At 54.2% G+C, this 20,873-nt stretch overlaps 1 protein-coding gene across 1 annotated transcript in view; it reads left to right on the forward strand.

Moving 5' to 3' along the window:
- Nucleotides 1-20,873, forward strand: part of Pparg (peroxisome proliferator activated receptor gamma) — a 46,313-nt gene that overhangs the window by 15,808 nt on the left and 9,632 nt on the right. Inside the window, 7 exon segments of the mRNA XM_048356290.1 lie at nt 1,245-1,520; nt 2,636-2,805; nt 5,961-6,029; nt 6,031-6,100; nt 9,790-9,892; nt 9,894-9,987; nt 18,034-18,484. Coding sequence (XP_048212247.1) covers nt 1,245-1,520; nt 2,636-2,805; nt 5,961-6,029; nt 6,031-6,100; nt 9,790-9,892; nt 9,894-9,987; nt 18,034-18,484 — 1,233 coding nt within the window.

A 20,873-nucleotide genomic window follows, 5' to 3' on the forward strand; every position in this document is an offset into this window, starting at 1 on the left:
TGAGTGGGTGTCAGGAGAGAGGGCCGAGCGGCACCTGGACGCCGGGCCCGTGGTCCAGCCGCGGGGCCTCGTGAGGGTGGGAGAGGCCCGTGGCGATGCGGAGCCCGCCGGGGCGGGACACGGCAGCAGGGACGGGTTGAGTTGGGGTAGATGACTTTGGAGAGGGAGGACAGAGCTCCATGGCTGCCGGGCCCCTTCCCGAGGGGCAACGATTGTTTTCTGGGGGTCCCTGAGCCCCGGGAAACCTCCCCACCTTCACAGCTTGCACGGATAACCTGAGTTCGTTTGGGAACGTCCAGCGTGGGTATTCCCACACAGAACACCCAGCCCAGGCCTGAGGCGCCTCTCAGAGTCACGGAAGCCATTTCGCACAAATCCGCTCCTTCTCGGTATTCGAGAAGCACGTTCTTTATCTCAGGAAGACCACACCTGAAGTCCCTGGTGTCACGCGGGCGCTGGCCTGGGCGCTCTGGGAAAAGGCAGGAGGCGTCTTCCCGGAGGGGCCGGGAGAGCCGGCCTCCCTCCACGGCCTCCGTCCGCCAGAGGGGCTTTCTGCACCGCTCTAGACTTGAACCCGCTGCTCCTCGCTCGGGAACCTTGAGAAAAGTCACCTGTTCTCTCCAGCCCTCCTCCTTCTCCCCCCCGCCCCCCGCCAGGGGCTCCGATGGGCAGCTCTTGCGTTCTCTCCTGAGCTCGCAGTCCTGGGTTCCGCACAGCGCTGCACCCAGGTTGTGGAGCAAAACCTTCCCATTATCACCTTCCGGGCTGCCTGGATGGCGCCACTGTGGATGCTAGCGAACTGGTCCCAGAGAAACCGAGTCAGACAGGCGGCCATAGCGTGGAGGTTTCAGCCGTACACCCAGCCCAGGCTCACAAGCTCACAGGACACTTGGCACCCAAACTGGCGAGGTTCTGGTTCCCTTCCCGTGATGACAAAACTCAGCTCAAGGAAACACACGTGGCCGGCGGCGCCTGCGCCTCGGAGCCCCTGTGTCCCGCCCCGTCTGCTGCATCGCTTCTTGTTCCCCTCTCATTTTGTTTTGTTTTGTTGGGGGGGGGGGGTGACAGGTGAAGATTAGTCCGGAGTAAAACTTGTTTGTTGTATTTGGCGGTGCTAGGTTTGAACTCGGGGGGGGGGGGGGCCTTGTGGAAAGAAAGGCTCGGCTTCCCGTCTGGGCAGCCACGGGCCGCGGCGCTGTCCCCCGGTTCCTGACTCCAGGCTCCGTTCTTCTCTTGCGTTTCAGAAGCCGCCATGGTCGACACGGAGATGCCCTTCTGGCCCACCAGTTTCGGCCTGGGCTCGGTGGACCTGGCGGTGATGGACGAGCACCCCCACGCCTTCGACATCAAGCCCTTCACCACCGTGGACTTCTCCAGCATCTCCAACCCGCACTACGAAGACATCCCGTTCGCCAGGGCCGAGCCGATCCTCAATACGGCGGATTACAAATACGACCTGAAGCTGCAAGAATACCAAAGTATGCGGTTCATGTCCTCCCTTCAGCCCGCTGAGGCCGGAGGTGGGCCCCTTTTCAGTCTCACAAACTCCCGCACCCTCTCGGCAGAGACGGGCCCTTGTCCTTCACGTCTCCACCCGTGATTCTCTGCGCGAGGCCACAGAGGAAGGTGGCCTGTGTCCGCCTTCCCTTTCCCGGCGCCTCCTTTCTTGCTTGCTTCCTTTTGCTCCCTGCCTAGGCCCGAGACCAGGACTGGAACTTGGTACCTGCATCCACTTTCACTCGTTGGCTAGTGTCGGACCAACTGAGCCACGTCTCCAACCCCATGCTTGCTTCCTTCTCGAGAGTCTGAGAGTCCGTCATCCGAGCTTTGACTTCTCTTGACCCCTTGTAATTTAAGTCATCGTCATAAGTGAGCTTACATAATTTATTGCCACCAAATGAGCATGACTGGAAGGGGTTTTCTTATCCTTCTAATCTGTAGTTGGTGGAATTTACGCTGAAACCTGCTTTCCTGGCACCAATTTACATCGCATCCTCTTGATAAATCATCATGCCACGAGCTAACATCAACACGTCAGACTCAAGAAAAACTAGGGCTGCACTTTTCACGATAAAGGACAATTTCTGTAACGCTGTTTCCTTGATTCATATCTGGTTGTGGGTGGCAGTCTCCCATTGTCAACCATTGCCTGACAATAAGTATGAACTCTCTGTATTGCTAGTTCTTTCTCTTTTTCTTTCTTCGATAAATAGGGTAGGCAGTCGTATTTATCTGTGTGGTTTTCAGTTAGAGCCTAATATGGAAATGGAGTCGGCCTGAACCTAACCAGTAGATGTAGTACCAGCTTTCTGGAGGTTTCGCCCGCTCCTTATCAGAGATCGTTTTTACACACCACCCTTTCCCCCTCAGCCTGGAGCGTTGGGCACCTTCGAGCCGTGACCTTTCACGGCCAGGCCCTTCTGTGTTTCTCTTGCAAGTGTTTGCAAATGCTTTTTTAAAAAAATGCAACGTGTCAATGAAATGAAGTGAACGGCACGGTGCCATCTCCAAGCCCGGGCTGAGCTCCGGAAGCCGCGGGGGGCGGGGGGGGGGCTCGGGCGGTCTCTCCCTCAGCTCCCCACTTTGCATGTCCCAGGTAACCATCTGGCATCCCCCCCCCCCCCCCCGAGCACAGGTGCCATCAAGGTGGAGCCGGCCTCCCCGCCTTACTACTCGGAGAAGACGCAGCTCTACAACCGGCCCCACGAGGAGCCCTCCAGCTCCCTCATGGCCATCGAGTGCCGCGTGTGCGGGGACAAAGCGTCCGGCTTCCACTACGGGGTCCACGCCTGCGAGGGCTGCAAGGTAACGCGCCTTCACCCCAGAGCGCGCCCCGGAGCGGCCCGGGCCCCCACTCCGTCCCCGGAGCCGGGGTCAGAGGCCGCGGTCCTTTGCTTTGGGGGCAGAACTCCCTTCTTGCAGCCGCACGGGGTGTCGGAACCTGAGGAGCGTGGGTGGCGGCAGCGCCGCCCGCCCCCCTGCCCACCCCCCTGCCCGCCCTCCGCCCGTCCTCACGCCGGTCCTTTGAGGTGGGGAGCCTCCGGCCCTAGGGTCTGGCAGGTTTGCTTTGTTCTGATGGTTTGTGCCAGGAGTCAGAGCGAGACCGCGAAGGGCGCGTGCGGCCAGGAGGTTGGCGTCCCGGTCTCGCTTCGCGCTCACGGATGGGCTCGCTGAGGACTGCGCTGCAGATGCGGGAACTGCTCGCTAGGGACGGGGGAACAGCCCTGTCCAGAGGCGGTCGCCTGCCTGGCGCAGGCAAGGCCCTGGTTTCGTTCCCAGCACGGCCACACAACACCCACAAACGAGAAAACCGGGTCACGATGCAGAGGTAGAGACTGGGCACAGGATAGGCCAGGCCAGGCCACTTCTGTGGAGATGGACGCGCAGAGCCTTCGGATCTGGGCTGCCTGAAACCATCGCCCGCCTGGCTCCTCCTCGGCCAATTGATGGCAAGAGCGGGCACTGCGCCCAGGTGTTGGGTGCTGCTGGAGGAGCCCACTAACATGTTTCCCCAGGCTGGTCTCGCATTGCCCAAAAGTCCAGGGCTTCGTCACGTGTTAAAAGAAAGGAGCGTGAGTGTGTGTGTGTGTGTGTGTGTGTGTGTGTGTGTGTCTGCCTGTCTGTCTCTCTGTCTGTCCATCACCTGGCCTTGCACCCACGCTGCCCTTACAGAGTCATCAGGATTCAATCAGGAGTGGCCCCACCCTAAAAGGCCTTAGCGAATCCTGATCATCTCCCCCGGGGGGTCCCCCACCTTTAACCACCACCATCAGATTAAACTCCATCTTCTCATACCCCACCAGGGGGACTGAACGTTCACTCAGAGACCCTTGGGGGACACAATCAAACCCACCGTGACGATCACATGCTTACCCCCTGCTGAACGATGCTCTAGGACCCGTACAAGTAACTACAGTCTGTCTACAGCACCACGTAGTCAGCTCTCGTCAGCGTCTGCAGGACCGCCCTGCTCCCAGTCAGATAGCCTTTCATATGTTTTCTCCTGATACCCATAGTGTAGACTCAGCCTCCCCAGACCACACACACGGAGAATCTGGGTGTGGGCCCAGCACAGGGCTTTTAATCTCAGCGTCAGATAAATGCCAATCCGAGACCTCATTGCCCATGAAGTTTTGTTTAAAATAAAGCAGTGAAGGAGGAGTTGGAAAACATTGTGAAACAGACACAAACAATCCAAGCCAGAAGTCACCTCGAGGAACGATATACGAGGCGGCCCATCTGACGAGCTCACACACTGCCTGCCAACGGCAAGAGTAAGTTGTTGAGGAAAAACAGAAAGAAAAACAGGCTGAGAATGCACTTGGTTTTGTGGGTTCTGGAATAAGAAAAGTTTATTCATTTGAATTAATATTAATTCAAATAAAGTATTTATTGGAATCCCAGAACTGATTTAAAAAAAAAATAACTAAAGCCAAGATTTAGAAAGCATATCTGGAAAATAAGTGAAAAATCCACGTTGCAGTAGAACTACAGATTCCTGATGAGCACGAGACATGAGAGCAATCACCCGGGAAAGATCACCTTACAACCAGAGGACAGGAGACTGCTCAGTAGCAACCATGGAAGCACGAAGACAATGGAATCCTGGGCACTGAGAGAACATAAAGTGCCTGTACTCTCCCACGCATGCACGTGAAATGAGCATATTTGCAGGTTATTCTGAAACAATGAAAAATATGTTTCACAGCAGATGAATATCTACAGTCGATGAATTCTGGAGAAAGTCAAAATACACACCAATGGCAGAACCAATTCTAAGCCATTGCTTTTTGTACCAAACAGGACCAGAGAAGTTGGAGTCGATGAAGAGTTGCGTTTTAGAAGTGGAGATATGGCTCAGATGTTAGAGTAATAGCCTTGAGGAAAAAAGCTCGGAGACAGTGCCCTGAGTTCAAGCTCCAAGACCAGTACACACACACAAAAAAAGAAAAGCTGAGTTTTACTAAGATGAATACAATAGAAGTAGATAGGAGTACTATGAAGCCCAAAATGGAACAGGAAGACATTTCTGATTTCAAACTGCTTCAGACCGATGCTGTTGCTCACATCTATAACCCTAGCTACGCAGGAGGCTGAGGTCTGAAGATCACAGTTCAAATCCAGCCTGGGCAGTAATTCCTTGAGATCCTTATCTCCGATTAGCCACCAGAAAAGCGGAAGTGGTGCTGTGACTCAAAGTGGTAGACGCTTAGCCTTGACCGAGAGAGGTCAGGGACAGTGCCTCGGCCCTGAGTTCAAGGCTCTCGACCAACAACAACAACAAAAACTAAAACTGCTTCAGTTCTCTCCAAAGCCAGAGGAAATTTAGCAGACTTGTCAGCCCCAAATAGCCTTGTTTGTCATCTTGCGAGAGTAGATTTCTGGGGACTTCTGCATCGCTTCTCACGTTATTCCTATTATCTCTTTCTGTCTGCAGGCTTCAATGATGAGGCTCTCTTCTCCATCACAAATAATAATAATAATAACAAGTGAAACAAACTCTGCAGGAAATTATGCAACCAAGAGAAATTTTTTTTAAATTATCCACATGTGGATTTTTATTGGCCCCGATCATATTTTAGAATGAAATGATTATAACTTTGCCAAACTGCTTAGCACAATTATAAAGGCCGGGGCATGCTGTTGGAAAGCTTCGCAGAGAGACTGAACTGATTACATGGTGTTTTATTTGCATTTCATTAAATCCAGAGCACTTCTTAGAGCATAGCTGAAAACCTAACCGCGTGCCAAGGTACACTCAATGACACCAGTTGGACGTGGCCGGCGTTTGGGCGCTGGACAGGGACCCTGGAAGTCCTCGGGGGCTTTGGCTTTGAGCTGGAGAGGATGAGGACTTGTCACCCCGAGAACGCGGTGCCGAGAGCCCCACCCCCCTACCCACTCGGCCAGCGGCGTGAGGTGGAGCCGTGTAAAGCTTGCTTTTCTGTGTCTCTCTGCAGGGCTTCTTCCGAAGGACTATCCGATTGAAGCTTATTTATGACAGGTGTGATCTCAACTGTCGGATCCACAAAAAAAAGCAGAAATAAATGTCAGTACTGTCGGTTCCAGAAGTGCCTTGCTGTGGGGATGTCACACAACGGTAGGTGCCCGCCGGCCCCCGTGCCTGCCGGGGCCACCAATCTGGGCTGCGCGCACCGGGGCCCTGCTGGGAGTAGGTGGTTGCCCCACGCAATGCCAGCTTGCAGAACCGGGGGCAGCTCGGTGGAGAGCACTTGCCTAGCATGGATGAGGCCCTGGGTGTGTGTGTGTGTGTGTGTGTGTGTGTGTGTGTGTGGGTGTTTTTCTCTCTCTTTCTCTCTCTCTCTCTCTTCTCACACACACACACACACAATCAGTTCATGATTTTAATGGTCAATTTAAGAGAAATAACGGAGAAGACCTGAAAAGACACATGTTCTCATAAACTGCAGTGCTAACTTGGGAAAATCACCAAAGTCACGCTCACTCCAAGAAATTAATTCTTCATTACTGTTTGGTTCTGATTGTTCACTGGCCCACACGGACCAATTTTAGCTGTAACTCAATAGTGTTATTTTTGTCAAGGATTAGTCAATTCTTTGAAAAAATCATCGCGGCTCAAGTGACCAAGTTAGTCCAGGATTCATTTCTTGGATATTTAATCCCACCCCACCCCCCGCCTTCCTTGGTTCCTTTCCTTATTTCTACTTTCTCCTTCCTTCTTTCTTTCATGCTTGATATTAACACAGGTCTTGAGTCCTACCAAGTATATGGCTCTACAACAGAACTACTGTTGTGATTCTTTTTTTTCCCCCCTTTCTTCTCCTTACTCTCTCCAAATTAATCTGATAAGATAGTCTTAGGAAGCCAGGCTTTGTCTATCGACTCTAATGTATCTGAAAAAAATATATATTTTCTTTGTTGCCCCATGCAGATGTTTGTTTTTCATAATGGAAACCACCAAGATATTTGGCAATCAATCACTAATTGGTGACCCTTTAAGAATGTGTACAGAATCTGAGTTGTTAATATGGGTCAGTTCCTCTAAAGACAAGAATGCGCTCTGAACAGAGCTATCAACAGGCCTGCAGGACTGGGGAGGGGGCCAACTTCCCTCAATGTTTGACCACATCTGCTTTGTAGCACTGTACAACTGCAGTCATTGATTGCAAAAGAGTCCGCTGGTTTAATTCCACCCATTGCCTTTTATATCAAGCCTCATAAAACATCAGGGCAAGTTTGCAAGCCAAGGGCTCTATTTCAGATGATGCAATCAGGTTGCAATACATTTATTTCGTCTTTATGAAGAAATCATTGACTTCGAGGTCATTATCATTGAGATATCCCGGGAAGCGTGCCAGCTCTACTTTTAATGCTATTTATTTCTTGGCCTGTTAAAAATTGTCACTTCACACGTTGGTGTGTAGGAAATGTAATTCCTAGTACTTACAGACACTACACACATAGAATGTATTTGGTGTAAAATGGATGTCCTGTTGTGTACCAGGAAGCGCATAAATGCATGCATAATATAGGTCTCTTATTGCTTTGTGTTTATGGGCAAATGTTGTTTAAATCTCAGCCCACGGGCTTGGGTGAGCATGCCGAGCCCTGCTTTATCCCCAGCCCAAAAAAGCAAAGAAAAGGAAGAGGAAGCCACACCTATGTGACACACATGGTCTTCTCCTTCCAGAACCTTCAAGGAACATTATCACAGCCTTGATAAGATCATCTTTTGACCTTATTTGACAATTCATTTGTTCTGTTGAGGTGGAGGAGCTAGCAAGTACTCCGTTCTTGCAAGGGCCGGAAACGAATTAAACATTGGAGCCTCGGATACCGAAGGAAGGGGTTGAGGACGGAGGAGCTCCCCGTTGCTCCCAGGGTTTTCTCGGAGCCTGTGGGCTGCCTAGAAACGCCATCCACACACAGCTGCTCCGTACCCAGAAGTGGAGCGGTGGCCCAAGTAGTAGAGCACTAGCATTGAGCAAAAGAAGCTCAGGGACAGCGCCCAGGCCCTGAGTTCAAGGCCCAGGACCGGCACACACACCAGAAGCAGGCATTTAGAGATTGTATCAAGATGATATATTTTCTCCAGAAGCTGCTACCCTGTAATCAAACCTAGTCTTCCGAAGGGACCCTACCACTTCATTTAGCAATTTGTTGCGTTGTTGTTTTTAAACCAAGATACAGGAGTTCCCTGTGAGTGTTTGTACTTTTATTTAGTTGTTGATTTTTGCATTTCCAGGGGTGACACCAAGGCCTGGGCTCAACCCCCCCCCCAGGGGATTAATTGTCCCACTAGAAACCAAATGTCAGCCTTCTAGAAGTCGCTGAGGGTCACATGTTCTAGACCTGCGCAACAGTCAGGATGAGCTTGCTTAAAAAAAAAAAAAAAAGTAGAGTATGCTCCCAGGTACTATGTGTACAGACATTCGTGGAATTTTAGAGCTGAAATTAGAGCTGAAAGAAGGAACCTCTACCCCGTGCTGAGACCAGAGACATTAAGTAACTTTGTGGAAACCACAGAGCTGGTGGTCCCCTAGCCACGGAGGTCAAGGGGGGGGCCCGCTGCCTTCCACGAGTTCTCACCCAGCGCCTGGGTGACCCGTTAGCCGAAGCGTCACCCCCTCCCACCAAGACGCAAGACGGGAGATGGCACGGTGTATGGGCATTGTGCGGCTGGTATTTCTCTCCTGAGTCGAGTCTGTCTTGGTTTTCCAAGTCCGCCCCAGAGGCAGGAAACCAGAAGCTGGGTGTGGGCTGGTTCTATCCCCGGCACCCAAACCAAACGCTTCATTCAGGACACCGATGGAGAGGAGGGCAGGCTAGATCTCAGGATTTGTTCTGTGTCTGTGTGGCCTTGCTCTGGGCTCCTGCCTGGGGACTCCCTCCCTCGCCCGCAAAGAGGCACAGCTGGCTTTTGCCCCTTAAAAACAACAACAAAAAAAAACAACCTACAATCAAGGCACCAATAGCTCACGCCTCTAATCCTGGCTACTCAGAGACTGAGAGCTGAGAATCACGGTTCAAAGCCAGCCCAGGCGGGAAAGTCCGAGAGACTCTTAATCTCCAACGAACCACCAAAAAGCCAGAAGGGGAGCGTGGCTCAAGCAGTAGAGCACCAGCCTTGAGCACAAAGGCTCTAAGACAGAGTCCAGGCCCTGAGTTCAATCTCAGGACCAGAACACACAACACAAATTGCCTGGCCTAATAAGTGAAATACACACACGCCACCGCTGCACCCCGATAACCCGGAAGAACCAAGCCCATGCCGGCGAGGCTCTGAATGCCGCCACCATGCCTTGTTTAACTCATGAAACACGTGGCTAGCTAGATCTTCTGGAGTGTCAGGCCGGGTGTCACGAGACTCCAAGATAAATCAGACATTGTTCAGTGGTTAGAACGAGTAGGCGTGCAAAGCAGATACAGCACAGTGTGGACAGAGGACGGAATCATTGCCCTCAAAGACCTCCCAGAGAAAAGGGGCCATTTGAGTTGGGTCTGGAGGGTTGAATAGGAGTTCGTCTCCGTCATGGCATGGTTCACTAAACATCTCCTCCTCCCTTTGCTAAACAGACCCTTTGGCCTTCCTGACAGATCAGACGTTACAACTTTTAATTAAGGGAGTGAACCATTTAATTTTTTTGCTTGTTGTCTGTGGCCACTGTCATGAGATAGGGTGGAGGCAGAACCCCGGCCTTGGGCCTGGGGGGGAGGGGCGGGGGGGAGGTGAGGCGGGGCCCTGCGGGTGGAACAGGGGGCCGAAGCAGCTCACCGGGGGCCCCCCGCCATTCCTCTGCTCCGCAGCCATCAGGTTCGGGCGGATGCCGCAGGCGGAGAAGGAGAAGCTGTTGGCGGAGATCTCCAGCGACATGGACCAGCTGAACCCGGAGTCGGCCGACCTCCGGCCCTGGCCAAGCACTGTACGACTCCTACATCAAGTCCTTCCCGCTGACCAAGGCCAAGGCGAGGGCCATCCTGACCGGCAAGACCACGGACAAATCAGTGAGTGCTCTTCGGCCCTCTTGACCGGGGGGGGGGGGGGGGGGGGCAGGGGGAGGGCGTGAGGGGGGAGGGGCAGAGGGTTATCGAGTTGGGGCCACGCAGGCCCCGTCTGAAATGCAGGAAATGGCTTCCCATGGGGTAGGTTCGCGCTGTCTTGAGAAAGGACCCAGGCCTTGTGCTGTCGTGGACCCTTTGGGACGACTAAGAGGACGCACTGGAAGGGGCGCCGGGGCTCCAAGTGGGGGAGCCTTGAGTGGAAAAGCTCAGGGACAGCGCCAGGCCCTGAGTCCAAGCCCCAGGACCCCCCCCCCCCCCCCCACACACACACACGCACGCACGCACGCACACGGTCCAGCCCCTACAGCGTTTAGCCGGGTGTAAGAACACACTGGGGAGTACAGCGCGGAGAAGCTTGCCTTCCTGCTCTTCGTGTCTGGGGTCTAAGCCGCCCCGCCGCTCTAGCCCGTGTCTTAGCGCCGCTCTAGCGGTGTTTTCCGGTGCTCCCGCGGTGTTTTAGAGGTTCTCTGGCGGTGACTCCGCAGAGGTTAGTGGTGTTGGGCTCGGCCTTCGGGCCCCAGGCCTGCTGGACATGGCACTCCAAGCAGCTGCCTCCCCGGCGCCCGCAGCTTCTGACACTCAGAAGGACTTTAAGGGTTCCTGAGATTAAGTTTTCCAGGAAGCAGCGCTCTTGTCTGACAGGAGGCTGAGCACACCGCCTGCACCCATTTTAAAAGGCAACAAAATTGCCAGTGCCAGTGGCTCACGCCTGTCTTCCTAACTACTCAGGAGGCTCAGATCTAAGATCGTGGTTCAAAGCCAGCCCAAGCAGGAGGCTCCTATCTCCAAAGAGCCACCAGAAGATCAGAAGTGATGCTGTGGCTCAAAGGGGTACAGCACTAGCCTCAAGCAAAAGAGCTCAGAGACAGTGCCCAGACCCCAAATGCAAGCCCCATGACCACCACACCCCCCCACCCCGAAAAAAAGAACAAAACGGTCCCTGAATCCTGGTCCCCATTCTGCCACCAGCTGGCAGGGGGATGCGAACTACGGACAGGGTGGTCTCTACGTCGGTTGATGATACAGTCAGAGCTGCGGGCGCCGCACAAGGTCGCAAATTGTCAAGGACCCCCCCACACACACCCCTGCCGGGCTGGGTGTAACTCTCCACACGCCCAGGTGCACGCTAGGGGGTGGTAACTACTTTTCAGTATACGTCGATGACTCTCTTCAAGCTGCTTTTTCCTTCTCACTGAGCTATTTAGCAGGAGTAAAATCCGCAGGGAGAGATCTGTCGGCGAGAGACGTTTAGGAAAGCGAGGTTTCCCACTCCCACAGAGGAGAGTGGTTGGTGCGCCGTGTCAGTAGCACCCCTGGATCCGCCGTGTCAGTAGCACGCCTGGATCCGCCGTGTCAGTAGCACCCCTGGATCCCACGCTCACCCTTTCAAAAGGGCTGGGAGCCTTCTCTGCCTTCAAGCCACAGGGCCATCTCCCAGCTCCTGTTAGTTATTATTATCCTCTGCTCACCGGCAGAGCTGAGGTCTAGAGAGGTCTAGATCCTTTGCCCTAAGACCCCCCACGGCAGGCCTGGGACACCCGCCCCAGGGCGCGCAGTAGGGTGAGCCCCGCGGTCCCTCATTCCTCTGGGCCAGCTGTGACGCTCCCCCGCGGGGTGCCTGGGAGATCTGGGTGCAGGTGTCTTCTGTCCCCCGTCCCCCCGCCCCCCCCCCCCCGCCGCGCACCTGGCCGTCACAGCTCCCTCCCATTCCAGACAGTGTTTTCCCCGTGTTGTTTGGGTCGTGAGTCACGGGGACCAGGCAGCTGATGCCTTCCAGGGGACAGGACCGGGGTCAAACGGGACTGCGGACCTGTAATTTGTTTCATTCCCAGATAGAGGAGTGAAGGGAAGTGAACACGTAGAGGAGATGGCAGCCGCTGATGGGAGCCACGCGGAGGAGGGGCTGGGGCTGGGGCTTGGGGGGGGGCGGGGGGGGCTGACTGGATGGAGGCCCCCAGAGCAGCTCACCTTACAACCCCCCCTCTGGGCGTCTAAACACCAGGAGGAGGGCGCGGGACCAGCGCGGGGCCGAGGAGTTCAATGCCTGACTCACCCCCAGCCTCGCTCTGAGATACACAAGTCACTGCACATCACTTTACAATCACAGCCCGGTTGACTTGCTGGCTTTCAATCCTTGAGTTAAAATAAGATCGTTGGAGACGCTTTCTGGAATAAAGAGCTATTAAATTATTTTAAGAGAAAGGGCCAAACCAAAAAAACAAAAAACAAAAAACAGTAGAAAGGAAAAGAGAAAGCTTGACTTTAAGCTTCTCAGGGTTCGGGGGCCAAGTGTTTGTCAGGCCACCCCGCGTGCACGCACGCACCCGCAGGAACTCAAACTGTATTTGTTTAATTGAATTAAAAACTGTTGGCAAGGTCCTTTGAAATCACTGGACTTTCAACAGAGGACTCTCACTAAGTCAGTATTTGCCTCACCAAACTAGACACCCTCGGTGGATCTAGATAGGGGCAGATTTGCCTCTGGTGAGTATCTAGAACAAGAAGCAGACACAGAGCCAAACTGAAATAATCCATTCGCTGATTACACAAAACTGAGATCGAATTGTCTGGGCTGTCTCTTTCTCCTTATCTTGCAAAATCAAGTTAAGCAGGAGGTGGGGGGGGGGGGAGGGCAGACTTACCTCAGAGAGGAATATGGGAGGGGGAGGGGGAAACCCAAAATGTTATTTCCAATGAGATTTGCTCTTTATCGTTGCGGTCATATTATTCATTTGATAGCATCTATCTCTGGGCGGTTCTGCTATCTCTTGGCTGGGGCCCCGAGAGACCTCAGATCCGCGTTGATAGGGGGGGTTTTGCTGACGCGCCGGCTTCTCCCAGGGTGGGACGTGAGGAGGGGGCCTGGCCGCACCCCACGGTACCGCGTGCACACCCACCGTGAGGTTCAGCTCCTCGGCGTCGCTCTCGGGCCCGGCCCCGGGGGAAGGCCGCGTGGGGAATGACCAATTACCCCGGACCTTGGAACAAGGAAATGACTGGACTGAAGAGGCCATTCTTGAATTTTATCTCGTTTAACCTCACCCGGGGACACGCCAGCTGCCTCCCCGGCTTGCGCCTCTGGGCGGCCTGGGCTCCACTTCCTCCTCCTCTATCTTATTTCCTAGGGCCATGCGCAGCTGTGCAGCACGGACGCGCCCAACCCCCAGCTCTCCTCCCCAGCAGCTTCGCCCGGCTCACCGTGCTTCCCAGCATCCTGCCCAGCAGAATAAGGGCTGGGAATCTCGGGCTCATGCTCAGGGTGGAAGCGGGGATCCCCCCCCCCACACACACACCCCAGGGTGGTTTGTTCCAGCCGCAGCCCCTTCTGAGCCACACACACACACACCACACCCCGGAAGCCGGGCACCCCTCTTCCTGAAGGCAGCGTGGTCACGGGAGGGGCTCTGCTTACTGCCTGGCACGGGGATCTCGCTGAGTGTGAGCTCTGTCACGTGACCCCCATGCGTGTGGATGAAAATCAACAGGATGGTTTAAAAAAAAAAACACCATTCTCACCGCCATGGTTTGTCATAAAACAATCAATGGGGGGGGGGGCGGAAATCTTGGGGCGCCGGCCGGCTCCCCGCTCCGTGTGCCGGCGACGGCAGGGACCTGGCTGCGCTCGCTCTGTGAGTGAGGAATAAACCGTCGGCTAGACGTTCGAGTCCGGGCATCGCCGTGTTTGTGACCGGGGGCCTTCGGGAAAGTGGCCTTGCCAACGGTCCCGGAAACCCCACGCTTGCCGCTGAGCAAAAAGACGTTCGAGCTCTTTCCGCGGAGCCCACGCGAGTTGGCGTTTGCTCAGAAGAAACCACTGGGGGGGGGGGGAGCCCAAAGGAAAGACGCCCCCGGGAGACCAGGTGAAGCAGTCCATCGCCAAGGTCAGCAGAGGTAGCGTGGTGTGACATGGGTGCACTCGTAGTGTTCGTTCAAGAATAGGCAAAGCATTCTGGGGCAGGAGAGAGAGCTCCGTAGTAGAGCATTTGTCCACTGCGTGTGTGTGTGTGGCCCTGGGTTTCATCCCTAGCACCTGACAACAACAACAATCATAATTAATCATCATCGTCGTCATCGATGCAGTGCGGGAGGAAAGCACTCGGGGTCTGCTCCCCTCCTCTGAGTGAGCTCAGCCAGTGCTTTTGTTTATCCACTGAATGACTGGCTGGCAAAGATTCTTTTTTTTTTTAAGAGCTGTGGTTGTGTGCCTGTTCTCTGGAGTGTGAATGATTCTTGTCAGGCTGTCATTTGTTTGTGAGGGAGCAGAAGCGCATTGAGCGGGCTTCTGAACTGCCACTCGCGGCTGGCGCTGCAGGAGACGGAGGTGCCCAGGCTCGGCCCGGGGCCCGGCGGGCACGGAGCAGCTCTGCCCTCCGGCCCCATCGCCTCCAGAGCCGTGAACTTTCCTGCAGGGGGAGGCGCGGAGAAGCCAGGGGGCTGTGGAGGTCTAGGTCAGGGCTTGCTCTCAAGCACGGTCTGACTTGGGTAAAGTCTCCTGGCTTCAGCTTATCCAAACTGAGGGCCAAAGCGTGGCTTCTCCCCGTCCCGCAGCTCTTAACTGGAGCAGAACAGGAACCGCAGGGCTGAGGGAACCCCCCGGGGAGCCGGAGGAGAGAGCCGCATTGGGCCCCGGTGAGGAGAGGCCCGTCAGAAGTTTAAGAAGGAAGAGGGACACGGGGGAGGGATAGGCCCCCGAGAACGAATCCTATTCCTCCTGGAGAAACCTGAGGATCGGGCGAGCCCAGCCGCGGGGTACACACGCTCCCAGGCTGGTTTGGGCTCTGTCAGGTTGCCAGGGGAAGGTTCTAGAGGGTACAGGCGATGCGCGCGCGAGCCCACACCCAGCGCTCACCCCAGAGTAACCTGCGCTTCCTTCACTGGGCTTTCCCATTTGTCTCCTGCGGTTACTGTTGGATTATTTGAAAGGAACTGTAAGCTTTGATCTAATTCTTTCTATAACTCAGATATGAAAACACTGATCTCCTTGGATTCCTGGGGCTCAGTGGTAGAGATGTGGTTAACCTCCATGAAGTTATGGGGTGCAACAATGGTGTCTTTAATAGGGAAGGGAGGGAGGGAGGGAGGGGGGAGGGAGGGAGGGAAGAAGGAGAGATAGAAGAAGTAGGAGGAAAGGAGGGAAGATAAGAGGGAGAGAAGGGGCTGGGAATATGGCCTAGTGGCAAGAGTGCTTGCCTCGTATACATGAAGCCCTGGGTTCAATTCCCCAGCACCACATATATGGAAAATGGCCAAAAGTGGCGCTGTGGCTCAAGTGGCAGAGCGCTAGCCTTGAGCAAAAAAGAAGCCAGGGGGGGCTGGGGATATAGCCTAGTGGCAAGAGTGCCTGCCTCGGATACACGAGGCCCTAGGTTCGATTCCCCAGCACCACATATACAGAAAACGGCCAGAAGCAGCGCTGTGGCTCAAGTGGCAGAGTGCTAGCCTTGAGCAAAAAGAGCCAGGGACAGTGCTCAGGCCCTGAGTCCAAGGCCCAGGACTGGCAAAAAAAAAAAAAAAAAGAAGCCAGGGACAGCGCTCAGGCCCTGAGTTCAAGGCCCAGGACTGGCAAAAAAAAAAATTTTTTTTTAAAAGGAGGAAGGATGGATTTTTTTCTTGTTCTCCCTCATTTACCACGAAGCCCATCCCCCATCGTCTCTGTGTTCCATACGGGAGGAATGCCGTAGATTTATAACCAAGTTTAATCGTCCATAGACCCATGCCCCGATTACCATGCTGGCTTTGGTACGTGGAGCTATTTCTTAATCAAAGTGTATCAACATGAAATTAAATCTGATGGATCGCTCCAAGAAACATCGGCTTCCCCGGAAGAGAGCCGTGTCTGCCCCCTTTCTGCACCCGTTCTTGCCTTGCCCTGCCCTTCCCAAGAGACACGATGGCATGGCGGCATGGCGGCCAAAACGGCTTAGGCCTCCGGGCGCCCCTTGCCACAGAGCCTGCACCCATCCCTGGGGCGGGGTGTCCTCGCTGACACGCTTGCTTCCCTCCTTGCTAAGAAGGGATGCCTCTCCCGTGCCGACGGACAGAGCCACCGCAGGTGGGAAGAAACAATCCACAGTGAAACCCGCACCCCGGCAGGTGACTAACAAGAACTCTCCTACCGCGCCTTTGCACGCCGATACCCACAATTCATCTGCCCGTTCGGTGCTTCTTTCTTTCTTTCTTTCTTTTCCCAGAAATTCTGAAAGGTTTTCTTTTCTTCCCCCCCCTCCCCCCCCCGAAAGCAAGCCTGGACTGGCTTGGCATGGTGGCGGGAGGGCTGACTTCTTTCTCCGTCCTTCAATGTTTACTGCCAGGAAATCCTGACCCACATTGATTGCCAAGGGGTTAAAGTCACATTGTTGTTAAATTGGGAGAGAAAATGAGCAGGATTTTTGTGCCCTGTGTTCAGCTCTCCCAGAGTTTCAAAAACAGGAACCTGGGGCTTCGTACGAGGGGACAGGGGAAGTGAGGGGAAGGGTCACGTGGTGAGGTACCGGGGCAGAGTTCCAGACAAACTGCTCACGTGGAAGTGGAAGAATTTGGTGCCTATGTTCTGTGCCAAGAACCCACATGGCAGAGCGGAAGCAGCTCACTGGAGAGTCGTGAGGGGCCGGCGTGGGTCCGGGAGCGGAGCACCCACAAACACAGGGCCCCCGCGCCTGAGGAGAGCCACCAGAATCTCCCCTAGAGAAGAGATGAGAGCCCCCAGTTTTATCCACTCCCTTGAGACCTTGAGACAGGGTAAACGACTTCGGCTCACAGACCCAAAGCGAGAACCCATGTCACCTTCGACCCCTACAGTCACCATTGCACACTTACTTGGCCCTTGTGTGTTTGTGTCTGTCTATGCCAGCGCCACAGCTTGAACTCGGGGTCTTGTGAGCTCTCACAGCTGGTGCTCTACCACCTGAGCCAGACTTCCTGCCCACCTTTGTTGCTTGTTAACTGGAGATAAAGGAGTTTCTTGAACTCAGATCCCAGGCCCCTGAGTAGCTAGGATTGCGGGTGTGAGCCGCAGGTTCCCTGTTACACATCCTCGAATAGGACTGAATGTTGGCTCCTGCTAGAGTATGGTATGTCCAATGGGTTTAGAATATTAGCCTCCCTCTTCCCAGACAGAGTGTGGTTGGTTCTAGCCAAGGAAATGAGAGGGAGAGAGAGAATTTCACAACCAACACAACTTGCCTTTGAAAACTACCTATTGCAAACCCTGGTAAGTGGTGCATATATTTTTATTGCCTAATTAACTCATAAGGACGGTATTTAACAAATCAAAAATAAGTTCAGGGTTTGGTATGGAGTGGTAAAGTGCTTGCCTAGCATTCTTGAGTCTCTGGGTTCAGTCCCCAGCACCACAAGTAGTAATGAAAGTTCCAAACCACTTTTATTTTGTTGCTTTCCGTAGTGTGTACCCACAGGCTTTTCTATGTCTGCCTTTCCTGAAACAGATGACTTTCAGAGCATCTAAAAAAAAGAAATAGACATTTTCTTGGCTCAAGATCTGTAATCCGCTTTTAGGGTGACTTTTACGATGAAGCATATTTTACGGGCGCACTGCATTTCATTTGCGGTCTGAGTAGACTGAATCTAAAACCGCAAGGTGACTTGTACGTTCAAGTGAGTCTTTTCAGTCCTTGAGTTGCTGAGACGGTGGTCTTCTCCGCTGAAGGAAGTCTAAATATGTATTTTGCCGAAAGCTGAGATACAAACAACAGATTCTGCCTCGTTTTAAAAAAAATTAAATAGAAATCTTTCAGGTGAAGTGTTGGGCGCACGTGTTGAAAGAAATGGCCCAAACCGAGGCACCGCGTTCGGTCCTAGAAATGGCGCAGATGAAGAGAAGCGCCTTCTCTCGGTCGGCCGCGCCGCTCCGGCGAACACAGCAAATGCGTGGCGGAAAGACGGGGCGGCGGGAAGGGGGCCGGCGGCGGGGTGGGAGGTCCGACGGGCGCCATTCCCCACTCAGCCGCTTCTCTCCCTTTCCACCTGCAGCCCTACGTCATCTACGACATGAACTCCCTCATGATGGGGGAAGACAAGATCAAGTTCAAGCTCATCACCCCCCTGCAGGAGCCCAGCAAGGAGGTGGCCATCCGCATCTTCCAGGGCTCGCAGTTCCGCTCCGTGGAGGCCGTGCAGGAAATCACCGAGTACGCCAAGAGCATCCCCGGCTTCGTGACCCTGGACCTGAACGACCAAGTGACTCTGCTCAAATACGGCGTCCACGAGATCATCTACACCATGCTGGCCTCGCTGATGAATAAGGACGGCGTGCTCATCTCCGAGGGCCAGGGCTTCATGACCAGGGAGTTCCTCAAGAGCCTGCGCAAGCCCTTCGGTGACTTTATGGAGCCCAAGTTCGAGTTCGCGGTGAAGTTCAATGCACTGGAATTAGACGACAGCGACTTGGCCATCTTCATCGCCGTCATCATCCTCAGCGGAGGTGAGTGAGCCGTCCTCGGAGCGGCCCGGAGGCGGGTGGGACTCCCCGGGGCCTCGCTGGCCAGCTGGGACCTCCATCAGCGTCCGCGCCGCCCTAACTACACTTGTCTGGCACAAAATGCTAACAACGACGATTGCCACCACCCACCCAGATACCAAACACGCCACCCCCGTAGGTTTCTGCCAAAGGAAGACTGGGGGACATGTTCTCTAGGCTCGTTTCTTTTTTCTCCGTCGTGGTATTTTTTTTTCCAACCATAGCTGCTGATATTTGCCTCCCTTTCACTTTTCTCCAAGTTCTTTTCTCCTTTTCTTCCCAGAAAGCCAATCTCCCCTCCAGTTCCTTTAAGTAATGGCGCGTCCCGCTTAGCTGTTGATGCCGGTGCAGCCTGGAGAAGCTTTTAAGCGTTTGGGGTCCACCTGTGCTCCCCCACCCCACCCCCTCTCTGAATTGTGGCCCATATCAGGAATGGAGGAGCTGAATTCTATCTCCCCGTTGTGAGCCCTCCTCACCACACGCAGGAAAGAGGTGAACGGTTCAGCAGTTTCTAGAACTTGCAAGTACATGATCTAATTCACTAAGCCAGCTCCAGAAGCCAGGCTCCGTACCAGCCATTCCTTCTGGCTGCCTCACGTCTTCAAATAGTGTCAGAGAAAGTCTTGCTCCCATCCTTGCACGGATAAAGTGTTTGAAACAATGGAGTCTCATATCGAAATTGACTTCCGGTGAGCTTTTGGTGTGCTTCTGATTGTGAAAATCAGCTTGTGATGAGAGGGGAGAAACGTTTCTTAACTGATCAAGAGATGGCTTTATAAATAATGTGACTGGATTTAATTTGATATTGCAATGGCCGGGTTTAACTCATGTTGGTTTATGAAAGTTAAAAATGGTGCCATGGAAATGCAGGTACTGTATAAACAACTTCCCTTCAGCCATAGACTGTCTTTATAATAGCCAATAACCCCACAAAGTGGAAGAATGGCCTGCCGTAGGTCATAAATGCACACACACATACATCGCTGGTCCTGGGACTTGAACTCGGGGTCTGGGTGCTATCCCTGAGCTTTTTGCTCAAGGCCAGTGCTCTGCCACTTGAGCCACAACTTCACTTCTGGCTTTCTGCTGGTTAACTGGAGCTAAGAACCTCAGGAACTTTCCTGCCCAGGAAATCCTGGCCTTCAACCAGGATTCTCAGCTCTCAGCCCCCTGAGGAGCTAGAATCGCAGGTGTGAGTGACTGGCACCCAGCCATGAATGCCTTTTATCTGTACTTACAATGAAAAAAAAAACAGCCCTGTGAAGCCTTTCTAAAAGGATTTGCCATTGACTGGTACCTACATCTTCAAAGCCAGAACCTAGCCGGCCAACATTTGCTTTTGCCGATGAAGTCTAAACATAGCGACAGATAAGGGAGGATACACCGGAGCCCGTGTTTGCGCAGCTCGCGGGAATGCCCTCCTCTTCTTTACACAGAGAGGCTGACAGGGCACAGGCCAGAGAAAGAGACGCACGAGGTTGTGGCCGGCCCAGAGCCCAGCCACTCTCCCCAGTCGCCGAGAGCACAGCCCGCACTGGGCCGCCGCACGGGAAGCCACGGTGGCCGCTTTCTTGTTCTTGTCCTGGAAATTCAGAAAGGGAAAGCCTTCATGGGGGCGAGAGAGGCTTTGCTCCAGAAAACACACTTCTCCTGTGCACGGGATGACCCCCTTCCCTCCCTCCATTGCTGGGAAGGAAGGGCTATGGTTGCTGGAGTGGCTTTGGGAAGTTCCCTCTGAGACTCACACAGGAGCTCCGCCTCCGGGAAGGCACCCCCCCCCCCCCGCATCGGGGTGTAAGGGGGCTGGGGGCTCGGAGGAGGGCCTTAGAGGCCCCGAGGAGATTTTTAGATGAAATCAGTGATTTGAGCAACTCAGCATTTATTCGCTGGGGAAATTGGCATGGCTCCCCTCAGATGGATGTTGTTCAGTTGTACCACTGGAAGCGGCTCAGCCCACTTGATCCGGTGCTCAGATCCGCCCCATACCCCTCCCCCCCCACCACCCACCCAGACCCTCCCAGAGGCAGCTTGTAGAGAAAGATAACCTCATTCTCCAGTGCGCCCCTCCGTCTGCTCTGAGCTTGGGGTGGGGGAGGCAAGGACTAGCCTACGGCAAAGAACAAGAGCACTGCGGGCCCTCCGTGGGGCGCTGGCGAGTGTTGCCTGTGCTCGCCCAGTCCGTCCCAACGGTGCTCCCCTCCCTTTCTTGTCACCCCGGGGACGCACGTGAGACGTTAGGGATTGGCCGAGACCTACTGACTGGGGCCCAGCGGAGCCAGCCTGTAAAGCCAGGTGTCCTTCCTGCCCCGTCCCCCCACGGTGCTCACTCACCGTGGAGGGGGCTCTCCCGGGT

Source organism: Perognathus longimembris, chromosome 10 (genome assembly GCF_023159225.1).
Source record: "Perognathus longimembris pacificus isolate PPM17 chromosome 10, ASM2315922v1, whole genome shotgun sequence".
NCBI classification, from domain to species: domain Eukaryota; kingdom Metazoa; phylum Chordata; class Mammalia; order Rodentia; family Heteromyidae; genus Perognathus; species Perognathus longimembris.